Here is a 27,070-nt window from a genome sequence, read left to right on the forward strand (position 1 = left end):
TATATGCCCCAAAGAAATTAGTTTCTTAATTGTGTTAATTTAATCCTCACCTATTTTCAGAAGGACTTTGGAATAAGGCGTACATTTGAAGTCTAATATTCTTCCTAAAGGCTTTAGGATTGAGTTACTTTTAGAGCTTTACTTTTCCTTTCCTTCTGAATTCTTGAGACTTAAACTTTACATTTATTATGGCACTTTCATTGTTGTGCATAGTGAAATTATTCCAAAAATATTTGAGTTCCTGCTGTGTGGCAGGTGTTCTGGTAGGCATTCAGCATTAACCATATAATCAGGGGTATACATTTTTAACAAATGTGTCATTCTTTCATTACTGAAATATTGTTATCACTATTATTATAAATATTGCTTTTGGTCATATTTATTGGGAGTCTCTTGATTCACTCTGATATTTTGACTTTCAGTTTTTCAGAGCAAAAACCCACCTTTTCCACCCCAGGACAGATAGCTCCTTTGGTCTAAAGAGGCCCCATTCATTTTACAGTACTTCCCTTGTCTGTATCTTGTGGAGTGTGTTTTACATAAAACAATGACAATCATGTTCATAATTAATAAGCCTAACCTAGCCCTAATTATAGTGTTTTATTGTTTAGTCTTCTGCATTGAATTAAACAGAGATGGAGGGGATATAAATTTAATAATTCACACAGAGCCCTCCAGTCACTTCAGCCCCAAACATACAGTCTTGATTATACACAATGCTGCTGTCTCCTATGCCTTTGCTCCTGTGTTCTCCTACTGTGCAGTATCGTCCCTCCACACAACTTTCTTTTCTGCTTTCTTAATGTCTACTTGCACTTTCTCTTTCAGCCCAGGTATCACATCTGGGACGCTCTTTGCTTCCTGTGCTTCCACTTCCTCCCATCTGCCACAGCCTTGTTAGGATCACCTCTGTGTTGCCACAACATCTTAGATATCTCTATTATTGTCTTTTTATTTGATGTCTCTTTCTCTTATCAGACTGAGCTCCTGCAAGGAATTATCTTTTCCTTTTTTTTATCCTTATATTTTCATTGTCCAGCACAGTACCTGGCAAACAACAGATGTTTGTTACATATTTGATGAATGTATAAATAAATGGCATTGATTTTTATATATTTAAAAAGCTTTAAGTTGCAGGTTTTAAATGTTTTGTCTATTATAAAATATTTCTTTCAGCACCTATATTATTGTTTTGAAAGACTCTTAGGTAGATTTTTCTCTTGAAATTGTGAAAAAAGTTATTTGAAGCCATATTTGTATAATGACATTCAAGTGGCCACAGTAAGATTATTTTCTAATCTCCACTATCCCTCTATCTCTTAAGATACAGATCTTATGAATGAGACAGAGTAAAGGACTTTAGGCTGGATAAAGATTAGGATTCCCTGCTGGCTTGTAATTATCAGAATCTGGATGGTTATTTATTTGAATGAAATGATGCATACATTGTGTACATCAAAAGTAAAGCACATGTGATTGTTAGAGGAATGTTTGAACTCCCCAGTGGGATGTCATGGGGTATGTTTATAAACTCCCACTAAGCAGTAGTTTTACAATGGAATTTCACTGGCATTGAGATAATAATTTGCACAGTCAAATTACCTCTTTACAAAAACCCAGGGAATCATGAGGGTCTAATCCTTTATTAATGTCAACCCACAGGCTGCAAGAAAGCGTAAGATTGCCATTCGAAAAGCCCAGGGGAAAAATGTGGAGGCCATTCGGGAACTGAATGAGTATCTGGAACAGTGAGTGTCTTACAAGAGGATTGTGTTTTGTTATTCTGATAAATCTTTTTTAATTAAAATGGAATTTGCATTTGATTTTCCTTTTTGCCTCCATGCTGTTCATTTATAGAATATCTACACACTTACTTTTTTTCCCTTTCCTCTCACCAGATTTGTTGGAGACCAAGAAGCCTGGCATGAACTTGCAGAACTTTATATCAATGAACATGAGTAAGTCGTTAACACATAAAATTTCGTTAAGGAGTGCAATTTTCATCACTATATAAGTTCAGAAGGCATAGTAGTTTCTAAAGGATTGGTGAGAGGTATGAATCACGTCATTTTAAATTAGCAAAATAAATAAATGAAGAAAAACAAATCGACAGTTTGTTGGTTATAATATGTGAATTGCTTTAAGTAGGTCATTTGTGTTTTGCTAAATTATTTTTGTTTGGGAAATGAGTTTTCTTTCAAATACAGATGGCATTCTTTGGAGTTAGAAAGGCATGTATGTGCTGAGCTAAGGTTATTTTTAGTGAATCAAAATTGTGAATTTTTAGAATTTAAATTGTTCTTACATACAAAGAGTATTATACTCCCTGCTGTTTAAAAATTCTGTCAATTGTATGCATTTATTAGCCTTAGTGCTAAGAGAATCAACTCTTCCAAAGTAGAAGCATTCTGTTGCCTGGGTAAAAAACCAAGAATAATCAAGAATGTTGAATGCTGTAGGAACTTGCTTATTGGATATTTAATGTTTTTGTTAGCTTTTTTTTATTGCAGTGACAGGAGGAAATCCCAGTGTGAGAGGATTAGCCCAGTCTTAGCGCAAGTTTTCTAATATCACAGCATTAACGCTAACCTCTATCTAGAGGCAGGCTTTTTTTCCCCTTTTTTCTTAGTGAGGAGTCTGAAGTATATCACATTGTTTCTTTCCTTCCTTTTCAGAGAACAGAATCAGATTCTCATGCACATATTCTTACTGTGCACGAATACTTAGAATACTTAACCTCATCCTCATAGTACAAATAGCTGACATAGGAAATAATATCGAATGAAGATACTTGTCTCTTGCCTTTTCTCAGGGGTATATATGTATGTGAAATAGAGTTAATGTATTATCTGTGTAATTCTAATAAAAGTGGCGGCGAAAATAAAATGTCACTTAATGAATGTGTACTGTATTCTGGGAACCATTTTTCATTTCTCTATTATATATGCTGGCTATCAGATTCTCTTTGTTTTTTGTTTGGAAGTTATTTCCTGAACCATGTTTGGATGCTTGTATGATCATATTTGTAAATATACTTAGCTTTCTCTTATGTGTGTAAGAGTGGTAGTGTATTTGGTTAAGTGGTAATGTTTCTATTTTTCATTGTTTTAAAGTCAACATTTATAAAGTATTTTATTAAAATGTAAATTATTTGTATGCTGGAAACTATAAAATATTAATTAATGAAATTAAAGAACACCTAAATAATACCAAATTCATAGATTGGAGGCTCAGTATTGTTTTGTTTGTTTTTTAGGGTTTTGTTTTTGTTTTTGTTTTTATTGAAGTATAGTTGATTTACAGTGTTGTGTTAGTTTTAGGTATACAGCAAAGTGATTCAGTTACACATACATATAATGATTATCTTTATTTAAATTTTTCCTTGGGCTAAATTCTTAGAAGTAGAATTACTTGATTAAATGATATGCACATTTTCAGTGGTTTTGATAAATCATTCCTAGATGTGCACTAGAAAGGTAGTGTCAGTTTACTCTCACATTAGCAATTATTAGAATGTCCACTTAACAACACCAGGTGCTACTATTCTTTCTAATCTTTGCAAATTTTGATAAGTGAAAATTGGTTACACGTTTTTTAAGAGCTCTTTATGTAAATGATATGAGCCTTTGTCCTGTCAAGAATATATCCTTGTTTATTATGTCTTTTTAATATTGATTTTTTTTTTTGATTTTTTTAACTTATAGAAACTTTATATTTTTAGATGGTCAGATATATCAATTTATATTGCTTTCAGGTTTTCTGTCCTCTAAGAACTATATAAATATATATCTGTTTTTTTCTTCTACTTCTTTATCAATTTTACCTTTTTACATGTATTTGTAATATTTCTATATTTAGTTCTCAAATAGGTTATACTTTATTTTTAACCTATCATTAAATTTATTATTTGCCTCACCTTGTAATAGCCACATTCAGTTTTGCTTTGTTTTGCATCTCTAAAGAGTTTATTGAGATAGAGTTGGATGTACATTTAAGAGAAATGAACTGAAGAATCACAAGAAATCAAGAGATACAAAGACAGAAAAGCACCTGAAAAATAGTTTCTTTTCATGGGAAATGATACTTACATTCTGCCTACCCTTTTATCTTGTATTACAAAACTCTTTTTGGTCTTGAAGCTAGTTACTTACACAATGTCTGTTTATTTTTTCTAATTGAACACTTAGAAGGGATATTCAGATTTACAGTGAGTGGAAATAAATGTCTTCAGATTTTTTGAAACTGTATGAAAATTAGAATGTTCACTTAATTCATTTAACTTGTTTGAGCAAGTCATTGTCTTCGGTAGGATATTGTTGGTACAAGTAGTAAGTTACTGTGGAATGTCAGTTTACCACAGTTTTGTGGACCTGGTGGCAAAAATGAACCAATTTAGGAATTGCTTGATATATTTAATATTTTGACATTCTTTTCTTCATATTAATAGTTATAGTAAGTCACAGGCAGCATTGCGAATCTAGATGTAGACTTTTTTACTCCAAATAAATTTCCACAGTAGACTGTTCATATAAGTCTATTCAGTGATTTTATAGAGAGAAAAGGGGATATAGAATTCTGCCACATACTTTTTTTATGTCTTTAAGTTATTTTTATTTAAATTTGCTTCTGATTTATAAATTCTAGATACAGTTATTCTAGTGGTATATGTCACACCAGTTGATCACATTGAGACACTTGCTCTAAGTATAAAAAATTTGTCATGATTTATGCCTTAACCCACAGTACATATTATAAACAAAAATATGTATTTTAAACAAAGATACTGAATTTTTTTGTACTTGATTTGTAGTTAAAAATAGATGTTATATCAGCAGGGAGCAGTTTAGTAAAGATTGATTATGATTGTGATTATTGTAGGTACAGCCTTACTATAAAATTCTATAACAAAGGGAATTATCAGAATCCTGTAAGGAAAAATCACAATGTTGATAAAGCAGTCAAGGAACAAATATTATAACCTATACATATGCTTTTGTGAGGAACAGAAGAACTTCAAAAGCTTTAGTTACTGACTCTAATGTAGTAATAATAGTGGTTATTCTATTTTAAATGGATTCCAATTATTTTGACTTCTGTAAATCTTAGTCTCATGAGTTGTATGTAATGAATTAATTTCTTTATATATCTGCATTGGTATTGGCTATGTACCATCTTGGGAGAACTGAGAAAATAGTCATCACTCAAATCACTTTTTTATGGCTTAATACTCTTGTGTACCCCTGGCTGAGAAAAACTGGATTAGACCATTTCTCACTCCTTCCAGCTCTAAGTTTATTTGATTCTATACTTTATCCACAAAATTAATTTGATTTTATATTTTGTAAAATTGGGGGAAGGTATCCCCTCGTATGTGATACTAAATAATTTTTGAGAAAAGTATCTTGGCATTCATTTTTCATTAGAAACTCCTCTCTGCCCATTTTATCTTACATTATGTTATATAAGAATCAGAGTCACTGTTCTGCTCAACCCATTTAAATCTCTAAGAACATTTATTCTTAGCATTAATATGAATTTTTGGCGTTACCGTAAAGGAACACATTTAGAAGGGAACTATCTTTCTGATGAAGCTGGTGTTTAAGGTAGAGACGACTTCCCCTTCTACACAATGATGAATAAATATCAGATAGGTAGTCACAATACTTTTGTTCTACACATTTATTGTCATTTGTTCAGTCATTCATTATATAGCTATCATATGTCAAGAACCAATACTAGGTTTTGGGCATAAATATGAAAAGGGCTAAATAGCAGCATGATCTTTGATGAGAATTATATATAAGGTCCTTCATAAGTTTAAAATGCTGTGATTTGGGGCTAATCTGCAGGGTGTTTTTGGTTCCTTTGGCCCTTTGGGTTTGATTGCTGTACCTGTTCTTATGTTACCGTTGACATATTCATCACTACCATCACCACCTCGATTTTTCATCCTGATGTGTAGTGTATATAGGTAGTATGCATTGTGGTTAAGAGTGTAGGCTGTCTGCCTACTTCCTAGGGTTTTGGTGGGATTAAATGAATTAATATTTGTAACACACCTAGAGAAGTGCATGATACATAATGAGTACCTAATAAAAGTTAGCTATTATTAGTCAGTATTTCACATGTTTGAAACTGCAACGTATATATTTTGAAAACTAAGTATATCAGACATTAGTGTAAAATAGATACCTTTGTATATTGGTGACAGACGTCAAAAATAACTGTAGGTAGCCTTTTTCTGTTGTGATGTCATAACCTCCTCACTGGGACTGAATCTTACAAGACCTGTGTTCTTTAGGATTTCCTGTAAATAGGAAGGATATTCACAGGGCTTAAACATATAAAATACATTAAGGAGAATTATAGTCATGTGGTATAAAACTATTTTTCCAGAACCCTTTGCAGCAGTTTTCTCCTTAGGTTTTCAGTAAAGATTTTGTTTCTCTACCACATGATTAAATAGTAGTAGAGTGCATATCAAAACCACTAACTTGATCTGTTTTTCATGGGTTTAGAAATTCATAACTTAATAACTTTGTATTTGACAGTAACCTTAAATAATGAAAAGTCTTTGTAATAGAATATGTGGGATATGTCTGTAAAGGATTTTTAGTGAATAGAGAATATTTAGTGTTTATTTCCTCATTACACTTTAACTATTTGAATATTTTATTAAATGATCAGTGGACTTGTAGAACCTATTTTATATGTAACCTGATCCAAGATCTTGAAGCCTGTGTTGTTAATTATGTTTGGATGTCATCCTAGTGACCCAGTTTTAAAAATTTAATATCTCGGGACTTCCCTGGTGGCACAGTGGTTAAGAATCTGCCTGCCAATGCAGGGGACACAGGTTCGAGCCCTGGACCGGGAAGATCCCACATGCCGTGGAGCAACTAAGCCTGTGCGCCACAACTACTGAGCCTGTGCTCTAGAGCCCGCAAGCCACAACTACTGAGGCCATGTGGCACAGCTGCTGAAGGCTGCGCGCCTAGAGCCCATGCTCCGCAACAAGAGAAGCCACGGCAATGAGAAGCCCGCGCACTGTGTAACCCTTGCTTGGTGCAAATAGAGAAAGCCCCGCGCACTGCAATGAAGACCCAACGCAGCCATACATATATACATACATAAAAAAATAAGAAAAAAAGAAAAATGTAATATCTCTTGATAGTTCACAGGCTGCTTTAGGATTTAAGCTTCTGTGTATTCATTTCATTAAAAAATATGATATTCATATTTATGAATTCAAGATAGGTACTTTATTAATAAAGGTATTTAAAGTATTTTGGGAATAAAATGTGTAATATCACTAAAATTGTTTTTAAATTATTTTAAGGTGTAACTGACATAAAATTTATGACTTTTAAAATTAACTCCTTGATGTTTTTCAGCTATGCTAAAGCGGCGTTTTGTTTAGAGGAGCTTATGATGACTAATCCACACAACCACTTATACTGTCAGCAGTATGCTGAAGTAAGTATTTTCAAAAACAATTGTATGTGATTTTATTTTTGTTGGTGTGGGTATTATTATGGAACTAAGAATATGTCGTTAACGTTAGGCAAGTATATAAATATGTAAGATGTGATGAAAATTGATTTATGGGAGTAAAATTTTTAATACTATAATGGAAATACTGACTTTTCAGTTAAATGCACTTATTTAAAATAGTGAAATTCTTTGTATTTTTCTAATTGCATACTGTATTCTTTCTTAATTATGAATTATATCACAGTTATCGCCGTTTAATGGACTTTAAGGCATTTTACAGTGATTACAGTTTTTACATCCATATTCTAGGAAATTCATATTAAGGTCAGTATTTTGGAAAGTAGGAAGTATTTATCTTATTTGATTAACTGTTAAGAATAGCAATACAATTGAATTCTATAAGGTTAAAAGGACTTCATCATTAAGGAATGTCAGTGCAACTAGGAAAGGACAATTCACTATGAAGTCTAGTTTTATAATACTAGTAATAGAAAATAAAGTTGTGAAGCATTTCGAAGGCAGTTGAAATAGAAATTATACTGCCTTTTTTATATTGGCAGCATTTTTTTATTTTAAAAGCTCAGTGATCTTAATGTTCATAGAATATAATGATTCTGGAGGGTAGGTTATGCTTTAAAGTTTAGATTAGCTTTAACAACTTTAAGATGAATTCTTTTAACATCTTGCATTTGTTTACAGAATATCTGTTTCAATTACTAATGCCTATGGTATGATGAAACATGCTATATTTCAAAGTAGTAAAATAAACAGGTTTCAGCACTCCGTAATTTTTAACAGGTTAAATATACCCAAGGTGGACTTGAAAATCTTGAACTTTCAAGAAAGTATTTTGCACAGGCATTGAAACTGAACAACAGAAATATGAGAGCTTTGTTTGGACTTTACATGGTGAGTTGAGGTGCATGTTTAATGTTATTTTATGAAATGTCATTTAAAGTCCGTTAACCGTCCCAGTTAATCACTTCCCTCTTTTTTTTTTGTATTTCATTGATAAGCATATGATTTTTTTCCTCTATCCTCTAGTTAATTATGAGCAATAGGTTGTAAGGCAGTTATATTTTTAAATGTTAATATATCCCAGCTATTTGACATTTTATTGTCAATTATCTTTTACTATATCAGAATTTAAATCTGCCTTTATGAAATTAAATAGTAACAGATACAAAGCTATATTATGTATTTCTTTTTTTTTTTTTTTTTTGCGGTACGTGGGCCTCTCACTGTTGTGGCCTCTCCCGTTGCAGAGCACAGGCTCCGGATGCTCAGGCTCAGTGGCTATGGCTCACGGGCCCAGCCGCTCCGCGGCATGTGGGATCTTCCTGGACCGGGGCACGAATCCGTGTCCCCTGCATCGGCAGGCGGACTCTCAACCACTGCGCCACCAGGGAAGCCCAAAGTGATTTCCTTCTTTTTTGTTTTATTCTTTTTTGTTTTTTTTTGCGGTACGCGGGCCTCTCACTGTTGTGGCCTCTCCCGTTGCGGAGCACAGGCTCCGGACGCGCAGGCTTAGTGGCCATGGCTCACGGGCCCAGCCGCTCTGCTGCACGTGGGATCTTCCTGGACCGGGACATGAACTGGTGTCCCCTGCATCGGCAGGTGGACATTCAACCACTGCGCCACCAGGGAAGCCCGTTGTATTTCTTGATTGTTTTGTTATTCTTGGGTTCATGCCCAACATTTTATTTCTTACCTTAAATTATAATTGTATGAGATATTTTTAAACTATGTTTATAAAAGACATATTAGAAATAAAATCTCTGATGCCAAACTAAAACTTTTTTTATGGTATAGAAAAACTGTGGTACGCATGTAATTAAATGTTTCTTTTGTTTATGTATGCTAAATGATGAGCTTAGAAAAAGTCAGTTAACAAGAGTTATGGGAAATAGAGGAAGAATTTAATGAACTTCAAATTTATATAAAATGAGCTCCTTTCTACAGTCAGAATGACTAGAAAAATAAACTTCTTTAATAGGCCAGTCCTTTGAAATTTTAATTTATCCTAGTCTTTTCATGGACTTTCGGATGAATATTTTGTTGGAGCTCAGTGAAAAGGATTGATTGCAGAAATGGAGGCAGGAAGAAACGTAAATGAAATAACTTTTAGCAAAGAAATGGCAAAATATAATTAGAAAACAGATTAAAGGGATTTCAAAAATTTTTTTCTGGATTCTACTAGTGCCAGTTGTAACAGCTTGTAGGTACAGTATGGTAGCAGTGTCTCTTTTACCAAATAAATACTATTTTTTAAAATAAATAAATTATTAATAATAGTAAAAATACATAGCACTTTATGTGTCAGGTGTTGTTATGAGCTCTCTTTTTTATTTTAAATCATTACATCTTTATATCAACTATTTGAGAAGATACTATTACTACTACCATTTCACAGAAAATGAAACCAAGGCACAGAGAGTCCTGATTAATTTGCCCCAGGATGGACACAGAGCTGCTAAATGATGCTCAGGCAGTTGACTCCAGAATCATTCTCTTAACTACTGCAATCAGATTTTGGCATATAAATTCCTTAGTGGCAGAGAAGGAGACAGAAGGAAAAAGCATATAACACAGGCTAGGCATTAAAGAAACCACATGGACAGAGCTTCTTAAGATATATTTAAGCATAAGATAAAATTTGTATCTTTCTCTCCCCAGAAATACATACAATTAAAAATAAGAATATGATTTTGAGGGTCTACAGATTCTTGCATGGATCCCAGTTTAACAATCCCTTGTTTAAATACATCTTTAAAAAGGAGATGATGGCTCTAATTGGTTATTTGGAACATAGTTTGGAAACTCTCAGTGTAGTGAAAAGAGAAATAGGTTGGAAGTGATGATCTCTTTCTACTTGTAAGACTTTCGTTAACTTACTTTGGTTAAGTCAGTTCACTCCTATTGGACTTAATTTTTTTTTCACCTGTTAATGTAGGAAGTTAGACTAAATTATTTTTGAGGTTCCTTATATTAATATTCAGTAATTCTATAATTCTGACATAGAAAAGTTGAAGTAATTCAGTAATAAGAAATAGCACCAGTAATATCCTACAGTATTTAAGTGATGATGGAATTTTACCTTCAAGGGCTGTGGTAGACAGGTAATAAAATAATTTTAGATATTATTTAAGGTATCCTTTCTCTTCCTACTATCTTGGATTATTCTCCATTTTAAAATATATTTTCATTTCATTTCACTAATTTCATTCAGCTCTATTTTATTTTAAAAATTGTGTTGATACAGTTTTGAAAAACTTTATCATCAGCCCATTGCAATTATGACCCTTACATGTTTTTGATTGTCTTGGCTACATCAAAGGAGTATTGTTTTTGATGTTTCTTTTTTGTTCTTAGTCTGCAAGTCATATTGCTTCTAATCCAAAAGCAAGTGCAAAAACAAAAAAGGACAACATGAAATATGCTAGTTGGGCAGCTAGTCAAATAAACAGAGCTTATCAGGTTAGTATCGATAATTTTATATTATGACAAAGATCAGTTAATGTATTTCTTAGTTGTTGTTTATGTTTCTACAAACTACAAAGCTAGATGTCTATCATTGAACTTTTGTGCTTTTGGGTCTTTATCAAATGTTTTTTACTTTAGTAAAATAGTAGTTTTACTTTAGTAAAATAGTAACTGGAGTCTGTTACTATTATGATCCCATAATGAGCATTATCATCTCAGTAGTTCTACATTTAGCAAATAAAAAAAAGTAATTGTAAAAATCCAGAAAGGATAAATTTCATGATGTATTTCACAGGCAGATTGGGTCTGTGAGTGTATTATTAATCAGAGATATCTCAAATAATAAAGAAAGAGGAAGAAAATCCTAAACGTAAACTAACAAGACTATATAACAAAGTTTATGTACTCTGTTTACAGTCAGATCTTATCTGAAACATCTCCCCTCATATTTTAGTTTACTGAAGCTCATCCCTAAGGAGATTCTTCAGGAAAGACTCATGGAAAAACTCATCTTCTTACATCTTTCATGTTTGTAACTTATCCGTCTATAGTCTTTATATCTGAAGGACAATTTGACTTTTTATACATCCTTTGCTGTTAAATACATTTACCTAAGTATTAAGCATATTGTTCCTTTTTTTTTAGGATAAAATATTGCTGTCAACAAGTTTCATGCCATCCTGATTTTCTTTCTCTAATAAGTGACTTGCACTTTTTGTCAGGTTGCCCAAAGGAATTTTTTTCTTTATCTTTAAAATCCAATAGTTTCACTATGATAATGTTTTGTTGATATTCTTGGGTCGGTCTTCCCAAATACACTATAGACCTTTTTAATATTTGGATTCAGTCCTCTTTTAATTTGAGGAAAGTTGCTTTTAGAATTATGATTTTGAATTTTTTTTGCTTGATTCCTTAAGTTTTCTTTTTCAGGTCTCTAACTATAAGTTTATTGGATCTCCTTTCACACTTCCTTTTATCATTCATTTTTTTTTCAAATCTGTCTGTCATTTTCTGTATTTTATTCTCTTCTTTTTTTTCTGGTAATTTATATGTTTCCTCTTCTTTGTTACAGAGAACTCAAATATGACCTCTCTGTATATCTAGTCTTTCTTAGAACTAGGTCAGGTTCAGAATGATTTTTCTGGCTGCAGGCCTCCCTGTGTTCTACCCCTACTGGTCTACAGATCTTGAATTTTGAGGTGGTGTTCTCAGTTTTAAATGTTACATTTTGTTGTTGTTGTTTTTTCTTCTGGGATTTTCTGCCTCTGGGCATCACTACCTCCCACCCTCCCCTTCTCCCCTTATCTGAACCATCTCTCCCTCTTAACCCCAGTGTTTCTGCCCTGTTAAATTTGGTTTCAGTTTCTGTAGTTTTCTTTCAGTTCGAGGTTTTTTTCCTTTTGGAGGAGGGTATTTGTTGGATAATTCAGAGATTTTGAGGTTTTAGACTATTAGATTTGTTTAAGGTCACGTTTGCATGCAGTGTTTTTTTTTTTTTTGAAGATGTTGGGGGTAGGAGTTTATTAATTTATTTTATTTATTTATTTTTTGCTGTGTTGTGTCTTTGTTTCTGTGCGTGGGCTTTCTCTAGTTGTGGCAAGCGAGGGTCACTCTTCATTGCGGTGCACGGGGCCTCTCACTATCGCAGCCTCTCCTGGTGCGGAGCACAGGCTCCAGATGCGCAGGCTCAGTAGTTGTGGCTCATGGGCTTAGTTGCTCCGCGGCATGTGGGATCCTCCCAGACCAGGGCTCGAACCTGTGTCCCCTGCATTAGCAGGCAGATTCTCAACCACTGCGCCTCCAGGGAAGCCCTGCATGCAGTTTCTTATACTTTGATTTGGAGCCTATGAGACTGTCCTAGTTTTGCAAGCCATTGCATCAGTTCATACTTTTTTTTTTACTTCGGTGGCTTATAGAGTAGTAGGTTGTCCTCTTTTCCATCCTGTAGTGCCTACCACATAGCTGTTGAGCTTTTGTAGGTCCTGCTACTGTTGGTGGTATAACAACCTTCTAGGGTTTTGAAGGATTGCCTGCAATATAGTTTTTTTTGAAAGATGTCTTTGTTGGGTTTGTTTCCTCTTATTTTGGTCTTGGTTTTGGTGCTGTTTATTTCTTTGTTTTTGTACTCTTGGTTGGGGAGATTAAAACAATTCAGTGCCCTGTGATCACACCATTTAGTCACTTTTGTGTAGTTTTATTATATATAATAGAGAATGTTGGTTCTGTTGGCATATTGCAAGTCAGAATATCTATAAATATTAGCTAAGCTATGCTTCTTCAAATGGAGTTTGAGATAGCTCGAGGGGTTCCACACAGAGTAGGCTTGGGGGTTGGGGGTTGCGAGGGAGGGAGGGATAGTTTGTGATTTAAAAATAAGACTTGGGGGCTTCCCTGGTTACGCAGTGGTTGAGAGTCCGCCTGCCGATGCAGGGGACATGGGTTCGTGCCCCGGTCCGGGAAGATCCCACATGCTGCGGAGCAGCTGGGCCCGTGAGCCATGGCCGCTGAGCCTGCGCGTCCAGAGCCTGTGCTCCGCAACGGGAGAGGCCACAACAGTGAGAAGCCCACGTACCGCAAAATAAATAAATAAATAAATAAGACTTGGATAATATGAAAATAATAGTGTGCAAACTACATCATTGTTTTTAAGATATTTTTGAGAAACAACTAGCTGCTCAGAGAGTGCTTTTTTTGACCTGGCATGACTATATTTCTAAAATCAATTTTTATTAAATTATAACATACATGGAAAAATGAACCCAAGTCACAAAGATACATTCCAATGAATTATACAAGTAAATGTATCCAGGTCAATAAATAGAAACATTACAGCACCCCAAAACCTTCCTGGTACCTTCTTTCAAATTCTACTCCTTGTATTCTCCTCAAAAGTACAAATTTATAATCCCATAGTTTTGGCTTTTTTTTGAAATTTATAGAATCATACAGTATGTATTTATTTTTGTCTGGCCTATTGCATGATTTATGAGTTTTATCTTTAAGTTTGTAGTTCATTCATTTTCATTGTACTGTAGTCTATTATATGAACATACTATAATTTATTTATTCAGTTTTTTAAAATTTATTTTATTTACTTATTTATATTTGGCTGTGTTGCATCTTCGTCGCTGCTCACGGGCTTTCTCTAATTGTGGCAAGCGGGGGCTACTCTTTTTTGCAGTGTGCGGGCTTCTCATTGTGGTGGCTTTTCTTGTTGCGGAGCACAGGCTCCAGGCACACGGGCTTCAGTAGTTGCAGCACACAGGCTCAGTAGTTGTGGCTCGCGGGCTTTAGAGCACAGGCTCAGTAGTTGTGGCGCATGGGCTTAGTTGCTCCACAGCATGTGGGATCTTCCTGGACTGGGGCTCGAACCTGTGTCCCCTGCATTGAGGGAGGATTCTCAGCCACTGTGCCACCAGGGAAGCCCCTTTATTCAGTTGTTGATAGGCGTTTGGATTATTTCCTGTTTGGGGCTATTATGAATAATACTACACTGATATTGCTGTACAAGTCTCTTGGTGTATATGTACATGTACTTCTTAGGGGTGTATACCTTTGAGTGGAAATACTGTGTCATAGGATGTATATATATCTAACTGAAGTAGATAAAGCTGGTTTTCCAGATTACTTGTTTATAGTCCCACCAGCAGTGTTTGAGCGTTCTCATAGTTCCACATTTTCACCAACACATCCTTCTGTCAGTTTTTGTAATTATAGTCATTCTGGTGTATGTGTAGTGGTGTCTTCATGGTTTTGTTTTGTATCTCCCTGATGACCAGTGAGGTTGAACACTTTTTCATATGTTTATTGGCTGTTTGGATATCTTCTTTCATGAAGTCTATGTTTTTCATTGGTTTATAACTTTTTATTTTGTTTTTTAGTTTTTTGATTATGGGCCCTTTGTTCATTATATGTGTAGCAGATCTTTTTAACTCCTTAGTTGCAATCACTCTCAAATGATTTTGATGAAGAAAGTTTTGAAGATTATCTTCACCCTAATCGTTCATTTCCTTTATGGTTTGTCTTTTATGTTCTGCTTAAGAAATCATTTGCTACTGATGGTCATAAAGATAATCTTGTGTGTCTTTGGAGTTTTTTTTCTTCTACTTTTCACATTTAGATCCACAATCCATTTGGAACTGATTTTTATGTATTATGTGAAAATAGAGGTCTGTTCCCCCCTGCATAGCTTTCCAGTGTTTCTCTCTGTATTCTGTCATGAGTCCCATTCTATGAAAGCTGCTACCTTATAATAGTTGAGAGAGAACACAGATGCGCGAGCCTGTATTGTCTGGCTTCCAAGTTTGGCTCTGACATGTGGCCATGGACAAATTACATACCATCTCTGGGCCTGGCTTTTCATTTGCAAGATGGACATAATAAAAGTTTTCTGAGTATTAAAGGAGTTGATACATACTTTTTACCATATCACAGTAATACACCTTATATTGTGTTTACTAATTGCATGCTGTAAGTTCACTTTATTATGTCTGCTATTTTTATTGCAATTACAATAGCAGTAACAACAATAACAGTTATAATAGCAAACAAAATTTATTATAAGGTAGGTACTTTTCTTGTTTTACAAATGAGGAAATTAAGGCATGAAAGATTAAATAACTTTCTCCAAGGTGATATAACTGGATATGAACAGGAGCGATTTTCAAACCTAGGCAGCCTGACTCCAAGTTTGATGCTCTTAATGGCCACAATATACTGCCTTTATAAAGAGATGTCAGGTATAAATGTTTCTAAAACTGTAATTATAGTTTCCAACTCCCTTCTTAGTTATTTTCTCATGTGAACAAGTGATATCCTACCCTCACTTGTTTCCTTTTTCATTTCAGACCCAAAGCTCTCCATAGTAACTAAATTTAGAGTTTCATTTTGTTTGTTTGTTTTTCCTCATTTTCACTGTCTCTTCAGTAATGCAAGACCAGGCAAGCATGCCCTTCCCTGCCATATGAGATGCACTTTACCATTAGACATGAATCCATCATTTCGATACTTTAAGTCATTGCTCATATATCCAAACCCTATTCGTTAGTAATATTTTCCCTCCCTGCCATTCTCTTTAAACAAATTTTTTTAAATTGTCTTATTAGATCCATTCTCTTTTCATAGACTTATTTTGTAAAGTCTCAGTGTTTTTGGAAAGAGCTCTGAGAATATCATCTGTGCTCTTCAGTCTTTGACTTTGGCACCATAAACTCCATAGTACCCAGTGATGTTTTACACATCTTTCCTGAGGTATGATTTGCCTTTTCTTGACTCTAAGGGAAAGGATAGTATAAGGAATTTTTGTAAGTTTCTGTCATCTTGGATACCACTCCAAAAAGATAACATCTCTCAGTTGATAATGTCAGGTTTCTGTATAGCAGCCTAAAATACCTCTCAATTAGGAATCACCCATCATGCAAAATTTATTTTTGCTTCTAGACACTAGTAACATTTTTTTTGTTTATTTTTGTTTTTGTTTGGCTGCGCTGCACGGCATGCAGGATCTTAGTTCCCTAACCAGGGATCGAACCTGTGCCACCTGCAGTAGAAGCGCAGAGTCTTAACCACTGGACCACCAGGGAAGTCCCCGTAACGGGTTTTAAATAAAATCTTTTGTTGCTTTTGAAATTTTCATCTCTATTCTTTTTCTACAGAAGTTGGTGATTTTCTTCATGTGAATCAGATTTCATAAATATTTGTATCTATTGCCTTTTGCTAACATAGTGGTTTAAAATAACGACTTATTTGCTTATGAATCTGTAGGTATCATGTAGGCTTGTGCTCAGTTGAGTAATTCTACAGGTCTGTAGTGGACTTATTTTCTTTTCTCCTCTATGCTAGTGGTTGATGGCCTCACTTAAATGTCTGATGGTTGGCTCTCTGTCAGCTGGGGGTGCTGGGCCTTGTATTTCCCATTTGGCAAGCTAATTTGGACTTATTCACATGATGGTTTCAGGGTTCCAGGAGCAGCAAACAGGCAAACTCCAGAGCCTCTGGTTGTGTCACATATGGCTAATATTCCATTGAGCAAAACAAGTCACATGGTGAACCCAGATACAGGGGATATAATATTTCACCTCTCAATCGGAAGAGAAATATGTGGTCATTTGGCAGTTTATTACACTTTTGTATAACTCCATAGTTCCATCCTTCTGTTTCTGTTTATTTTTCTTTTTATCCACTTTATTGAGGTATAGTTTACATACAATAACATGCACACATTTTAAGTGTATAGTTGAGTTTTGACAAATGTATACTCCTCTCTCACCACTATCCCATTCAAGACATACAGTTTCCATCAGCCCAGAAAGGTCCCCTCTGCCACTTTGTAGTCAGCCCCATTCCACACTGCAGACTAGCACTGATTTGATTTTCATCACTATAAATTAGTTTTGCCTGTACTAGAACTTTATATATAAATGAGATCATTGATTATGTACCCTTTTGTGCATTGCTTCTTTCACTCAGCATGTTTCTGAGATTCATCAATCCACTTCTCCATTTTATTTATCTTATTACTTTGTCCACCCATATTATTTTCCACAAACTGTAAATTTGTGAATTTTAACCCAACTTACTCCAGTTATCACAATGGGTAAATCATTGACCTTTGAATTTGATAAGCAATTTTTTATTATTTGAGTGGTTTTCTGGTTAGTTTTCTTTAAGATCCATCAGGAAATTATGAAAAAGTTTACTTAAGCAAAATCTGTGTGAAAAATAAAAATGCAGAATTTGTGATTAATGTGGAAAAGTATAATTTTCAGAGACTGACATTTTAGTAATAAATCTCTGGGATCTAATTGAGAACTTTATATATCTAGGCATATAAACAAGTATAAAGTGTATAGTAAGTATTCCTTATTGTAATGTTTTTCTAGGCATTTAAAAATTAGAGAAAATGAGATTTTAAGAACTGCTTTCTGTCTTTGTTTCTACTTAATGAAACAAAATATGGCTACTACTTGCTTTTCAATTAGGTAATTGGTTTAGCATGTTCAGTAGAGGCAGGCAAGTTTGATTAATGCTCATGAAAAACTTTAATGTGAACCTACTCACAGTAATTTTCCAGATAAATGCTTCTTTGGTACTCTGTTAAATTCGTCTGTGCTAGTGATCCATATGTTATTTGTGATTGCAGAGGTGATTCTGTTACTATCCTTTTGGGAAATAGAAAATTAAATCATGATTTGAGGGAAAAATAGGATTCCGGCTTAATCAGTTAAATTGCCATATAATTCTAGAATAGACAAAATAATTGCATGTCAGGTAAAATTTGAAGTGATAGATTTATATTTCCAACTTTCTTTTTATTTGTTCTGACACAAGTTCATTTGGTTTATTCTAAATTGCACTGGTTGTCAGTAGTGTTGATATACAATCTTAGGTGGTTTTCTAAAATTAGCTAATTTTAAAAATCACAAATTTGTATTTATTATTTTATTACATTTAAATACAAATCAAGAAAAATGCTATATTTTAAAATACTATGATTTCAGCGCTACACACATTTTTCATTTTTATTTTCCATTTAAAAAATTAGGTGTCCTATTTTGTACCCCTTCCCCCAACCCATCAAAAGCTTTTTCTTAGAATTAGACCTTTAAATATCTGATTAGGACAATTCCTGTTTACTTTGGGTAGGCAGTAGTAAAAGAAAAGGCTTTCTGTTCTTGGTAAGTCCTTGTGAAAGTGACTCTATCAACTGGGTAATAGGAGTAATAAGCACACTCCACATCCTTTACTCACCAAGGGAAATTATGAAAGGGCAGAGTTTTAAATGTGGTGTTGCTATTGCCATATTTTTAAATTATGGCCTGTATATTCAGCATTTGAATTCTTTAAGTTAATAATGTCTTATGAAAGGCAAAGTGATCTTGATTCTTACAAGAAGCTTTTTCTCTTTCCCTGGCATTTCCTCTAGAAATCCCGTTTAGTTACTCTATCAAATCAAGATTCAACCACAGAAGCTAATGGTTTAGGAAATAGGAGAATCATAATGTTAAGCTGCAGCCAGAGAGGTCAGAGGCAGGTTACCAATTCCTGAAGCCTATTGCTTCTACGATGTTACCTGTGCTTGATCACTTAATCTTTCTCAACAGGTCACAAGAAGTTTGCCAAATTAAGTTAATTACAAAAGAGAAGGAACACATCATAAATCAAGTACTAAGTACCTAAGACAGCATTGATATTTGAAGGAAAGATCAGTCACTTGAAAGTATACTGAGTGCTTAGATGTTAACTTGAAAATACTGTATGTTGCTAATAGAAAATGTTAATACTTTAACCAGGGGAAAAACAGGTAATATAGTTATAATAAACCTTCCCCTTCCTTAACAAGGAATATATAGTTATCTAGTAAATCTGTAGTGTTAAGTCAAACTGATAAATGATGGGAATTGGCAGTCTAGTTAGAAAACTCATTTTGAAATCAGCATGGGGTATTCAACAGTGTTTTCCCCACTTATCATGCACTATATTGAATTTAATACACATGAATTTGCTTTTAAATGTACAAAGATAGTATTTAATGTACTATATTTTGTTTTTATTGTAAAATCCAATCCCAATTTGGTATTATAAAATAAATTATGACTTAATAAACTAAAAATGCATATTTTAAAACATTTACTTTAATATGTAGCATAGAGTTTTATTTGATAGGTTTTTGCTGCAGAAACATGATATTATCTAGTCAACTAATAAATCTGGGAAATTTTTAAAAATTGCAGCCCACTCTAAGTAGTTTTGGAGAATTCTTGCAACTCTAAAATGTTTGATAACACTTCTTTACATTTGTATTTTACCTTTGTTTGAAATTGTAAAAAGTTGATTAGAGGCCACACAAGTAGTCCACATTCCTACATAAATATAAGCTAAATTTCATTTCTAAATTATGCTTTTTATTTCATAAAGCTTTTCTGGTCTGAAGAGGGAGTACAGTTTGAAAATCATGTTAATGTTTTTATAGGTTATCATACTACTTAAACATTTAAACTGGCCAATTTCACACGGAAATTTTTATATACGTCAGTTGAAGATGAAACCTTAATGAAAATGTCCTTAAAACCCAAATTTTGTTTTTTATTGAAGAAAAAGAACATATCAGATTTCATGCTAGTGATAAAATAGATAATGTTAACTCTCTAACAATTTGAAAGTAAGACTGTGATTTTGAACCTGCCACTGAAATTGAGCCTAATTGCATTTTCTAAAAATTAGTTTGCAGGTCGAAGTAAGAAGGAAACCAAATACTCTCTCAAGGCAGTCGAAGACATGCTGGAAACACTGCAGATCACCCAGTCTTAAGGTTTCAAAAACTCTTTCACATTACATTTCACAACTGTAAAATTGAGCTCACTGGTTTGTGACCTATTTACTAGATGCCCAGTGCTATTTATATACTGATTTTCTGCTAAGAAGGCAGTTGTAAAGAATGTGTTTATATAAACCTAAAAATGCCATTTACTGCTAAGCAGGAAGATGGGAAAAGCCGATGGAAGAGAGATTTGACAAGATTCTTACTGATTGTACATCATTCTTTCCATATCATACATATATAACTGCTTTTAAACCACAATCTGATATAGAAATAACCTTGTTAAATAAACTGATGATTTATTAAACTTGCATATGAAAATTCTAGATTCTTTTTGTTATAGTCAAATAGTGAGTGACTATATTGTTTTAGAACTCGATTTCTAGTTAACTCCTTTTTATTTGTGATAGGAAATACATAGCATATATAGGTGACAGAAGCAACATGCTGGCAAATTATTTTCATTCTTTTTATAGCGTCAGGTTGGGTTTCGCTCTGTATTCCAGTGGGCTATTATTTTATATGCTGTAATGTTATTCTGATAATCTTGATTAAAATATATATCATTCTCCAAAGTTCAGCACTATCTTTTTATAAAATTTTGTTTTGCTATGGGACATAACTGAGATTTTTTTTTACCTATAAAATGGTTTAAGGTTCATGTATGTTATGATATTCAAATTTAACCCTTATGAAAGTAATATTTATCCAACTTTCAACTCTATGTAAAAGGCATAATTTTTAGAGAGCATAGATAATAGGAATGAAGGGGTTTCAGTGGCTTAGTTATTTTTACTTTAGGGAAAAATAAGAATATCTAAACTATCTTTAGAAGCAAATTTTTTACAATTCTCATATCTCATTACTCCTCAGTAATAATAATTAGAATTTCTTTTTCCTTTTTTTCTCTTTTCATAGTGAACAACCATTACACTACCTTTAGCAGTATTTTGCATGTTTTGCAATAGAATAGAAAGAACTTTGAGAGTTAACAACTTTATTCAGACACAAATCAGTTTTTAAAATAGGCAGTTGTTCATTCAGAGCAAATATTGTTAATATTAGTTTATAATTTATATACATAACTTATATATTACATATAGAACTACATATATAAATTTTAATTAATTAATTACCAACATAATACAGAGACTCCAGCATGCTTGTTATTGCTTTATTTGCACAAATTGGAGATCATGGAAGAATTGACAACCTGGAAGTCTTAAGGAAGAAAACTATTGTCAGTATCAGCTTCTTAACCTTTTGAGTTATTCTGTTAGTAAATTATTCTCCACATCTAGTCTAATTCTTTCATTTTGCAGTTTTTTTCATTTTATTTTGCCCTGAGTAATGGGCAGATGTGAAATAACTCTTCCCATATGAAGATAATTCTTATAAATTAATAATTGTTATCACAAGATACACTGTTTTTGCCCATGAATTTAGTGACCATTTTCAACACAATCAGACATTTCAGATTTGTTTGCTATAAAGAAAATAGTGCCCACATATTATTCCACTACCTTTCTTCCCTTTAATCTCCTCCCATGAGTCACTAGCGTAGTGTTTACTTTAGCAGTATTTTTGTAATAAGTAATTTAGTGTCCCTTATAACTGTCAGCCTTTAGTTTCACTTTATTTTTTCTAATTTTAATACCTCCTTGCCAGGAATCTTTTATTTATTAAGTACATTGTTAATGTGTAATAATTTATAAAATTCAATTATATATAATGATAATCTCATTGTGGCAGACAATTGCCCACCCAACTGCTTTTACCTTCTTCCTTGTTAACTGTATCCTATATTGTTCAGATAGGAGCACAGATCCCTGTTATTCCACGAGGTTTGGACCTTACCCTCAGCCCCAAGGGAAGTATCATGATTGATCTGAAAGAGAAGTGGTTTCATTCCATATGGTCCGTGATATGCCAAGGCAGAACTTTTTGCATTGAAGGAAATATTCCATATTTGTGCTAACTAATGTGGTAGCCACTAGCTGTATGTGGCTATTAAGCACTTGAAATGTAGCCAGGACAACCGAGAAATGGAATTTTTTATTTAATTTTAATTTTAGTAGCTGCATGTGACTCATGGCCACCATATTTGAAAGTGCAGATATCCAAAATCTGGGCATGTGGCCTAATTAGGGCTAATGAAATGAACAGAAGCTGTGGGGAAGGGCCTTTCTTTCAAATTAAAAAGTCAAAGTTTTGTGAGCTGAGGCTTTTTGCTTCTTCTGGCCATGAATGCCAACAACAAGCCTGGAGGTATAATAGCCATCTTACAAGCATGAAATAGCAAATATGAGAATTAAAGCTGTATTTCAGAGATGGTTCCGTAGAAAGATTACTGGGAGCCTGGGTCCCTGATTGGCTGAACACTTGAACCAACAAGAGCAATTGCTAGCTTCTGCACTAACTAAATGAGAAAAATAAACTCTTGATTGTTAAGCCATTGTTTTTATTTTTTGTTACTTTAGCCATATATGTTTCTGACTAATATATCCATCATTCAGCTTTTTTTTTTAAGATGCAAAACTCTTATCTTAGACACGCTAGGGATGCTATTTTAGAATTTAATGATTTAAAATTAAGTAGATAATTACATGTAACAAAAGAAGTAGTATCTTGTTCCAACTCAGCACCTAGTATTTAAGCCAACAGAGGTGAGAAAAAGGTATATTTAGAGTGTCTTTAATCATGAGGATAATATTGACTTGGGAACAGAGGAGGACGTAGAAAAAGTTGAAATGGAAAATCAATGTTTCTATATGTTGGAAGCATACAATTTTTATTATCAAATATTTAGAAGAATTTTTTTTCTTTAATTCTATAATCCCTTTATTCTCAAAGTAACATTTAAATTCAAAGAACTATAGTAGGAGTGTAGGAGGGACTTTAGAGAGATTTAGTTGTTCTGCATTTTAGGATGAGGAAGTGAGGTTCTGAGAAATTAAGCTCTTCTGTGACAGAGCAGGTAATTGGACCAGGATGTCAGGCATTCCCAAGTCAGTGCTCCTTCTAGCATATTCTAACGCATATGTCTAGTCTCTGATAGGTTGTTCCTTGACAAAAATGAGAGCCAGATATATCTAAGGGACATTGCTTGTTAGCAGAGCAAGGACTAGAATTCAGATTTTCTGGCTTGTAAAAGAATTTTTTAATGGAATAATGAAGTCAGAATTTCAGTTTTAATTAAATTGAATTTAAACAAAATTACCCATTAAAGATGTTACTTCATTTATAGTTAATAGAAGTATTTCAAACTATTTAGAACTATTTCAAACCTCTTTCACTTTGAACCTGTAATTTATCCTATCTCTCTTCTCATTCTTGGCAAGTAACCTCTTTTATAGGCTGAATTGTGTCTTCCCCAAAATTTCATATTTGAAGTTCTAAGCCCTGGTGCCTCTGAATGTGACTTTATTTGGAGATTGAGTCTTTAAAGTGGTCATTAAGTAAAATTAGGTCATATTGGTGAGCCCTAATTCAATATGATTGATATCTTTATAAGGAGAGATTAGGACACAGACATACAGCGGAAGGACCATGAGAAGACGAAGAGAAGATGTCCATCTACAAGATAAGGAGAGTTTCCTCAGAAGAAACCAACCCTGCTGACACCTTGATCTTGGACTTCTGGCCTTTAGAACTGTGATGAAATAAATTTCTGTTGTTTTAAGACACCCAGTCCTCTGTGTACTTTATTAAGGCAGCCCTAGTTAACTAACAAGGCTCTCTTACTGTTTCACAGAGAAAAAGAGAAGTTATGAGATAAAAACATACCCAGTATGACATTCTTGTGCCCAAATTCACCTCTTTTCCTCTTAGAGTAAAAGAAATTGGCCCTACCCTTTTCTGAGCTATTTCCCACCACTGTCTTCCTCATTTTTTATGCTTTAGCCATACTTTAGCTTCATGAATTTGCCACACTCCCTTCCTGACTTCCCAAAACTTTGTCTTTTCTTCACATTTGTCCTTAAACTATTTTTTTCTTCATTACCTCTTCTCTTTTTTATTTCAACTAGATTCTTCCTGTTAACACTAAAATATGCTCAGTTTGCTACCACTTTTTAAAACATCTTCCTTCATTTCCACAGTCCCACTCCAGCCACTACCCATTTTTCTCTTTTTACAGCCAAATTTCCTCACTTGTCTAAACTCATGTCTGTTTTCCCATTCTTTAAAATGCTCCAGTCTGGCATTCCCTTCACCCCCTGCATTGTTCCTTTGAAATAGTTTAGTTCCATGTCACCAATCTAATGGACATGTTCAGTCTTTTAAGTCATGCCATGTTCCATACCTCAAATCTATCCACGCTTCTCCATTTCTGTTGCCACCACTACCCTACACCAAGCTACCATTACCGACTCCTAGACTACAACAGTGGCTAGAGAGCATCTTCACTTCCCCTGCTCCATTCTTCACTACAATTAGAATGTGACAAAACATCACTAATAATGCCTTTTTACCCTCCCCCTCTTTAAAACTCTTCAGTTGTTTCCCATTTGTTGCCTTAAATATGACCTTTGAGGTTCTATATGCTGTCAGAACCAGGAAGGAAGATTCAGATTTTCTTAACTGTAAACTGTCGTCCTCTACTCTTCCCCTTTGTTTCTGAATTTAGCTACGCTTAAATTCAATGGCCTTGTTATGCTTCCTTCTACAAACTTGGTACTTGTTGTTCCCTCTCTATAAAACAAAGCCTTCCTTAACTCATCTTTCAGAGGTCACACCCCTCTTTTTTTTTTCCTACTGTATTTTAAAGACAATGTCTTATTTTAAAATGCTTTAAGACTCACAAGAAGTTGCAAAAGCAATACAGAGAATTCCCATGTACTGGTAAACTTCTCCCTATTATCTTATGTAACCTTAGTACATTGTTAAACCAGGAAATTGACATTGCAACAGTATTATTAACTCAGGTACAGACTGTATTCAGATTTCACAATTTTTACATGCCTTTTTTTTCTTTTCTGTTTATGAAGTGTTGCATATGTAGATTCATTTTACCATCACCACAATCAGGATATAGAATGTATATCACAAAGGAACTTCTTCTTGCTGCTCCTTATTAGGTTACATGTTACATCCTCATCTAACTCTAATGCCTGCTGTCCACTGATTTGTTTCTCTGTTGCTATAATTTTCTCACTGTAAAAATGTTATATCAGTGGAGTCATACAATTTGTAACCTTTTGAGACTGACTTCTTTAACTCAACATGTTGCCCTTTAGCTCTATGAGTGTTGTTGTATGTGTCAATAATTTGTTCCTTTGTATTGCTAAATAATATTCCATTGTATAGAGTTATCACAGTCTGGTAATGCATTCACCATGGAAAGACATTTGAGTTGTTTACACAATGAAGTGGGCTTTATTCCAGATATGCAAGACTCTTGCTTTAATATTTGAAAATTGGTCAATGTAATTTATCATATTAAGAAGAAAATAAGAAAAAGTACATGATCATGTCAACTGATCTGAAAAAAGCATTTGAAAAAATTCAATACCCATTTATGATGAAAAAAACAACTCAGCAATAGAAGGAAACTACCTCAATTTGATAAAAAGCATCTACAAAACTTACACCTAGCATGCTACTCAATGAAAGACTAAATACATTAAGATGGGAAGAAGACAAGGATATGCACTTACCACATCTGTTTGTTATAGTACTTGATGACTTCGCTGGTGCAGTAAGATAAAGGAATAAAAAGCATACAGATTGGAAAGGAAGAAGTAAAACTCTCTGTTTACAGATAACCTGATGGTCAACATGTAAAATCCCAGGAAGTCTCCAAGAACATCTTGGAACTAATAAGTGAGTTTAGCAAGATCACAGAATAATACAAGGTCAACAAAAATTTTTATGCTAGCAATGAAGACATTTTCACTTACAAGTTGCTAAAAAATACAGTATTAAGTATAAATTTAAGAAAATCTGTGGGATATGTTTGCTGAAAACTACAAATGCTAATGAAAGAAGAGCTCAATACATGGAGAGACATACCATATTCATGGATTGGGAGGCAACATAGTAAAGACACCAATTGTACTCCAAATGATCTGTGGGTTTAATACAATTTCTATCCTGAAGGATTCTTTGCAGATAGACTTTCTAAAATTTATATGAAAAGGTAGAGGAACAAGAATAGCGTACACAATTTTGAGAATGAAGATAAAGTTGAAGGAATTAGACTGCAAGATACCAAGACTTACTATGTAGCTACTACAGCAGTCAGGAAAGTATGGTATTGTTACTGATTGTGTGGTTTTGCCAGAGTGATAGACACATAGAACATGGAACAGAATATAGAGTCCAGAATAGACTCACACCAGTTTGGCAAACTAATTTATTCAGTGGAGGAATTGTGCTGGGACGATTGAATATTCAACAAATGGTGTTGGAACAGTTGGGAATCTATAGCAAAAAAACCCCTAAACCTAGACCTCACACCGTAAAAAAATATTCAGAATGGGTCATGGATCTTAATGCATTGTGTAAAACTAAAATTTTTAGGAAAAAAACATGAAGAAGCCCCTTTGACCTAGGGTTAGGCCAAAATTCTTCAGGTAACAAGGTGTAATCTTTATTTAAAAATATGAATAAATTGAACTCTGTAAAAAAAATTTTTTGTTCTGAGAAAGACCCTGTTAAAGAAGTGGAAAGACAAGCCATGGACAGAAAATACTTGCAAACATATTCAATAAAGGACTTGTGTCCAGAATATATAAAGAACTTTTAAGATTTAATAGAAGACAATCCAATTAG

The 27,070-nt window shown here is 33.8% G+C and overlaps 1 protein-coding gene and 1 non-coding gene across 3 annotated transcripts in view; one reads left to right on the top strand and one right to left on the bottom strand.

The window, feature by feature from the left end:
* Positions 1-23,982, top strand: part of EMC2 (ER membrane protein complex subunit 2) — a 52,392-nt gene extending 28,410 nt beyond the window's left edge. Inside the window, exons 6-12 of one of the 2 annotated variants that reach the window (XM_060127386.1) lie at positions 1,663-1,748; positions 1,899-1,958; positions 7,395-7,476; positions 8,293-8,403; positions 10,867-10,971; positions 20,200-20,287; positions 23,811-23,982. In XM_060127386.1, coding sequence (XP_059983369.1) covers positions 1,663-1,748; positions 1,899-1,958; positions 7,395-7,476; positions 8,293-8,403; positions 10,867-10,971; positions 20,200-20,286 — 531 coding nt within the window. In that variant the 3' untranslated portion in view covers position 20,287; positions 23,811-23,982. The remainder of the gene's footprint in view (positions 1-1,662; positions 1,749-1,898; positions 1,959-7,394; positions 7,477-8,292; positions 8,404-10,866; positions 10,972-20,199; positions 20,288-23,810) is intronic. The other variant, XM_060127387.1, reaches the window with a different exon arrangement.
* Positions 16,487-16,559, bottom strand: TRNAR-UCU (transfer RNA arginine (anticodon UCU)). Its single transcript has one exon. It is a non-coding gene; the product is annotated as a tRNA-Arg (tRNA).
* Positions 23,983-27,070: the final 3,088 nt, after the last annotated feature.

The sequence above is a fragment of the Lagenorhynchus albirostris genome, chromosome 17 (assembly GCF_949774975.1).
Source record: "Lagenorhynchus albirostris chromosome 17, mLagAlb1.1, whole genome shotgun sequence".
NCBI lineage: Eukaryota > Metazoa > Chordata > Mammalia > Artiodactyla > Delphinidae > Lagenorhynchus > Lagenorhynchus albirostris.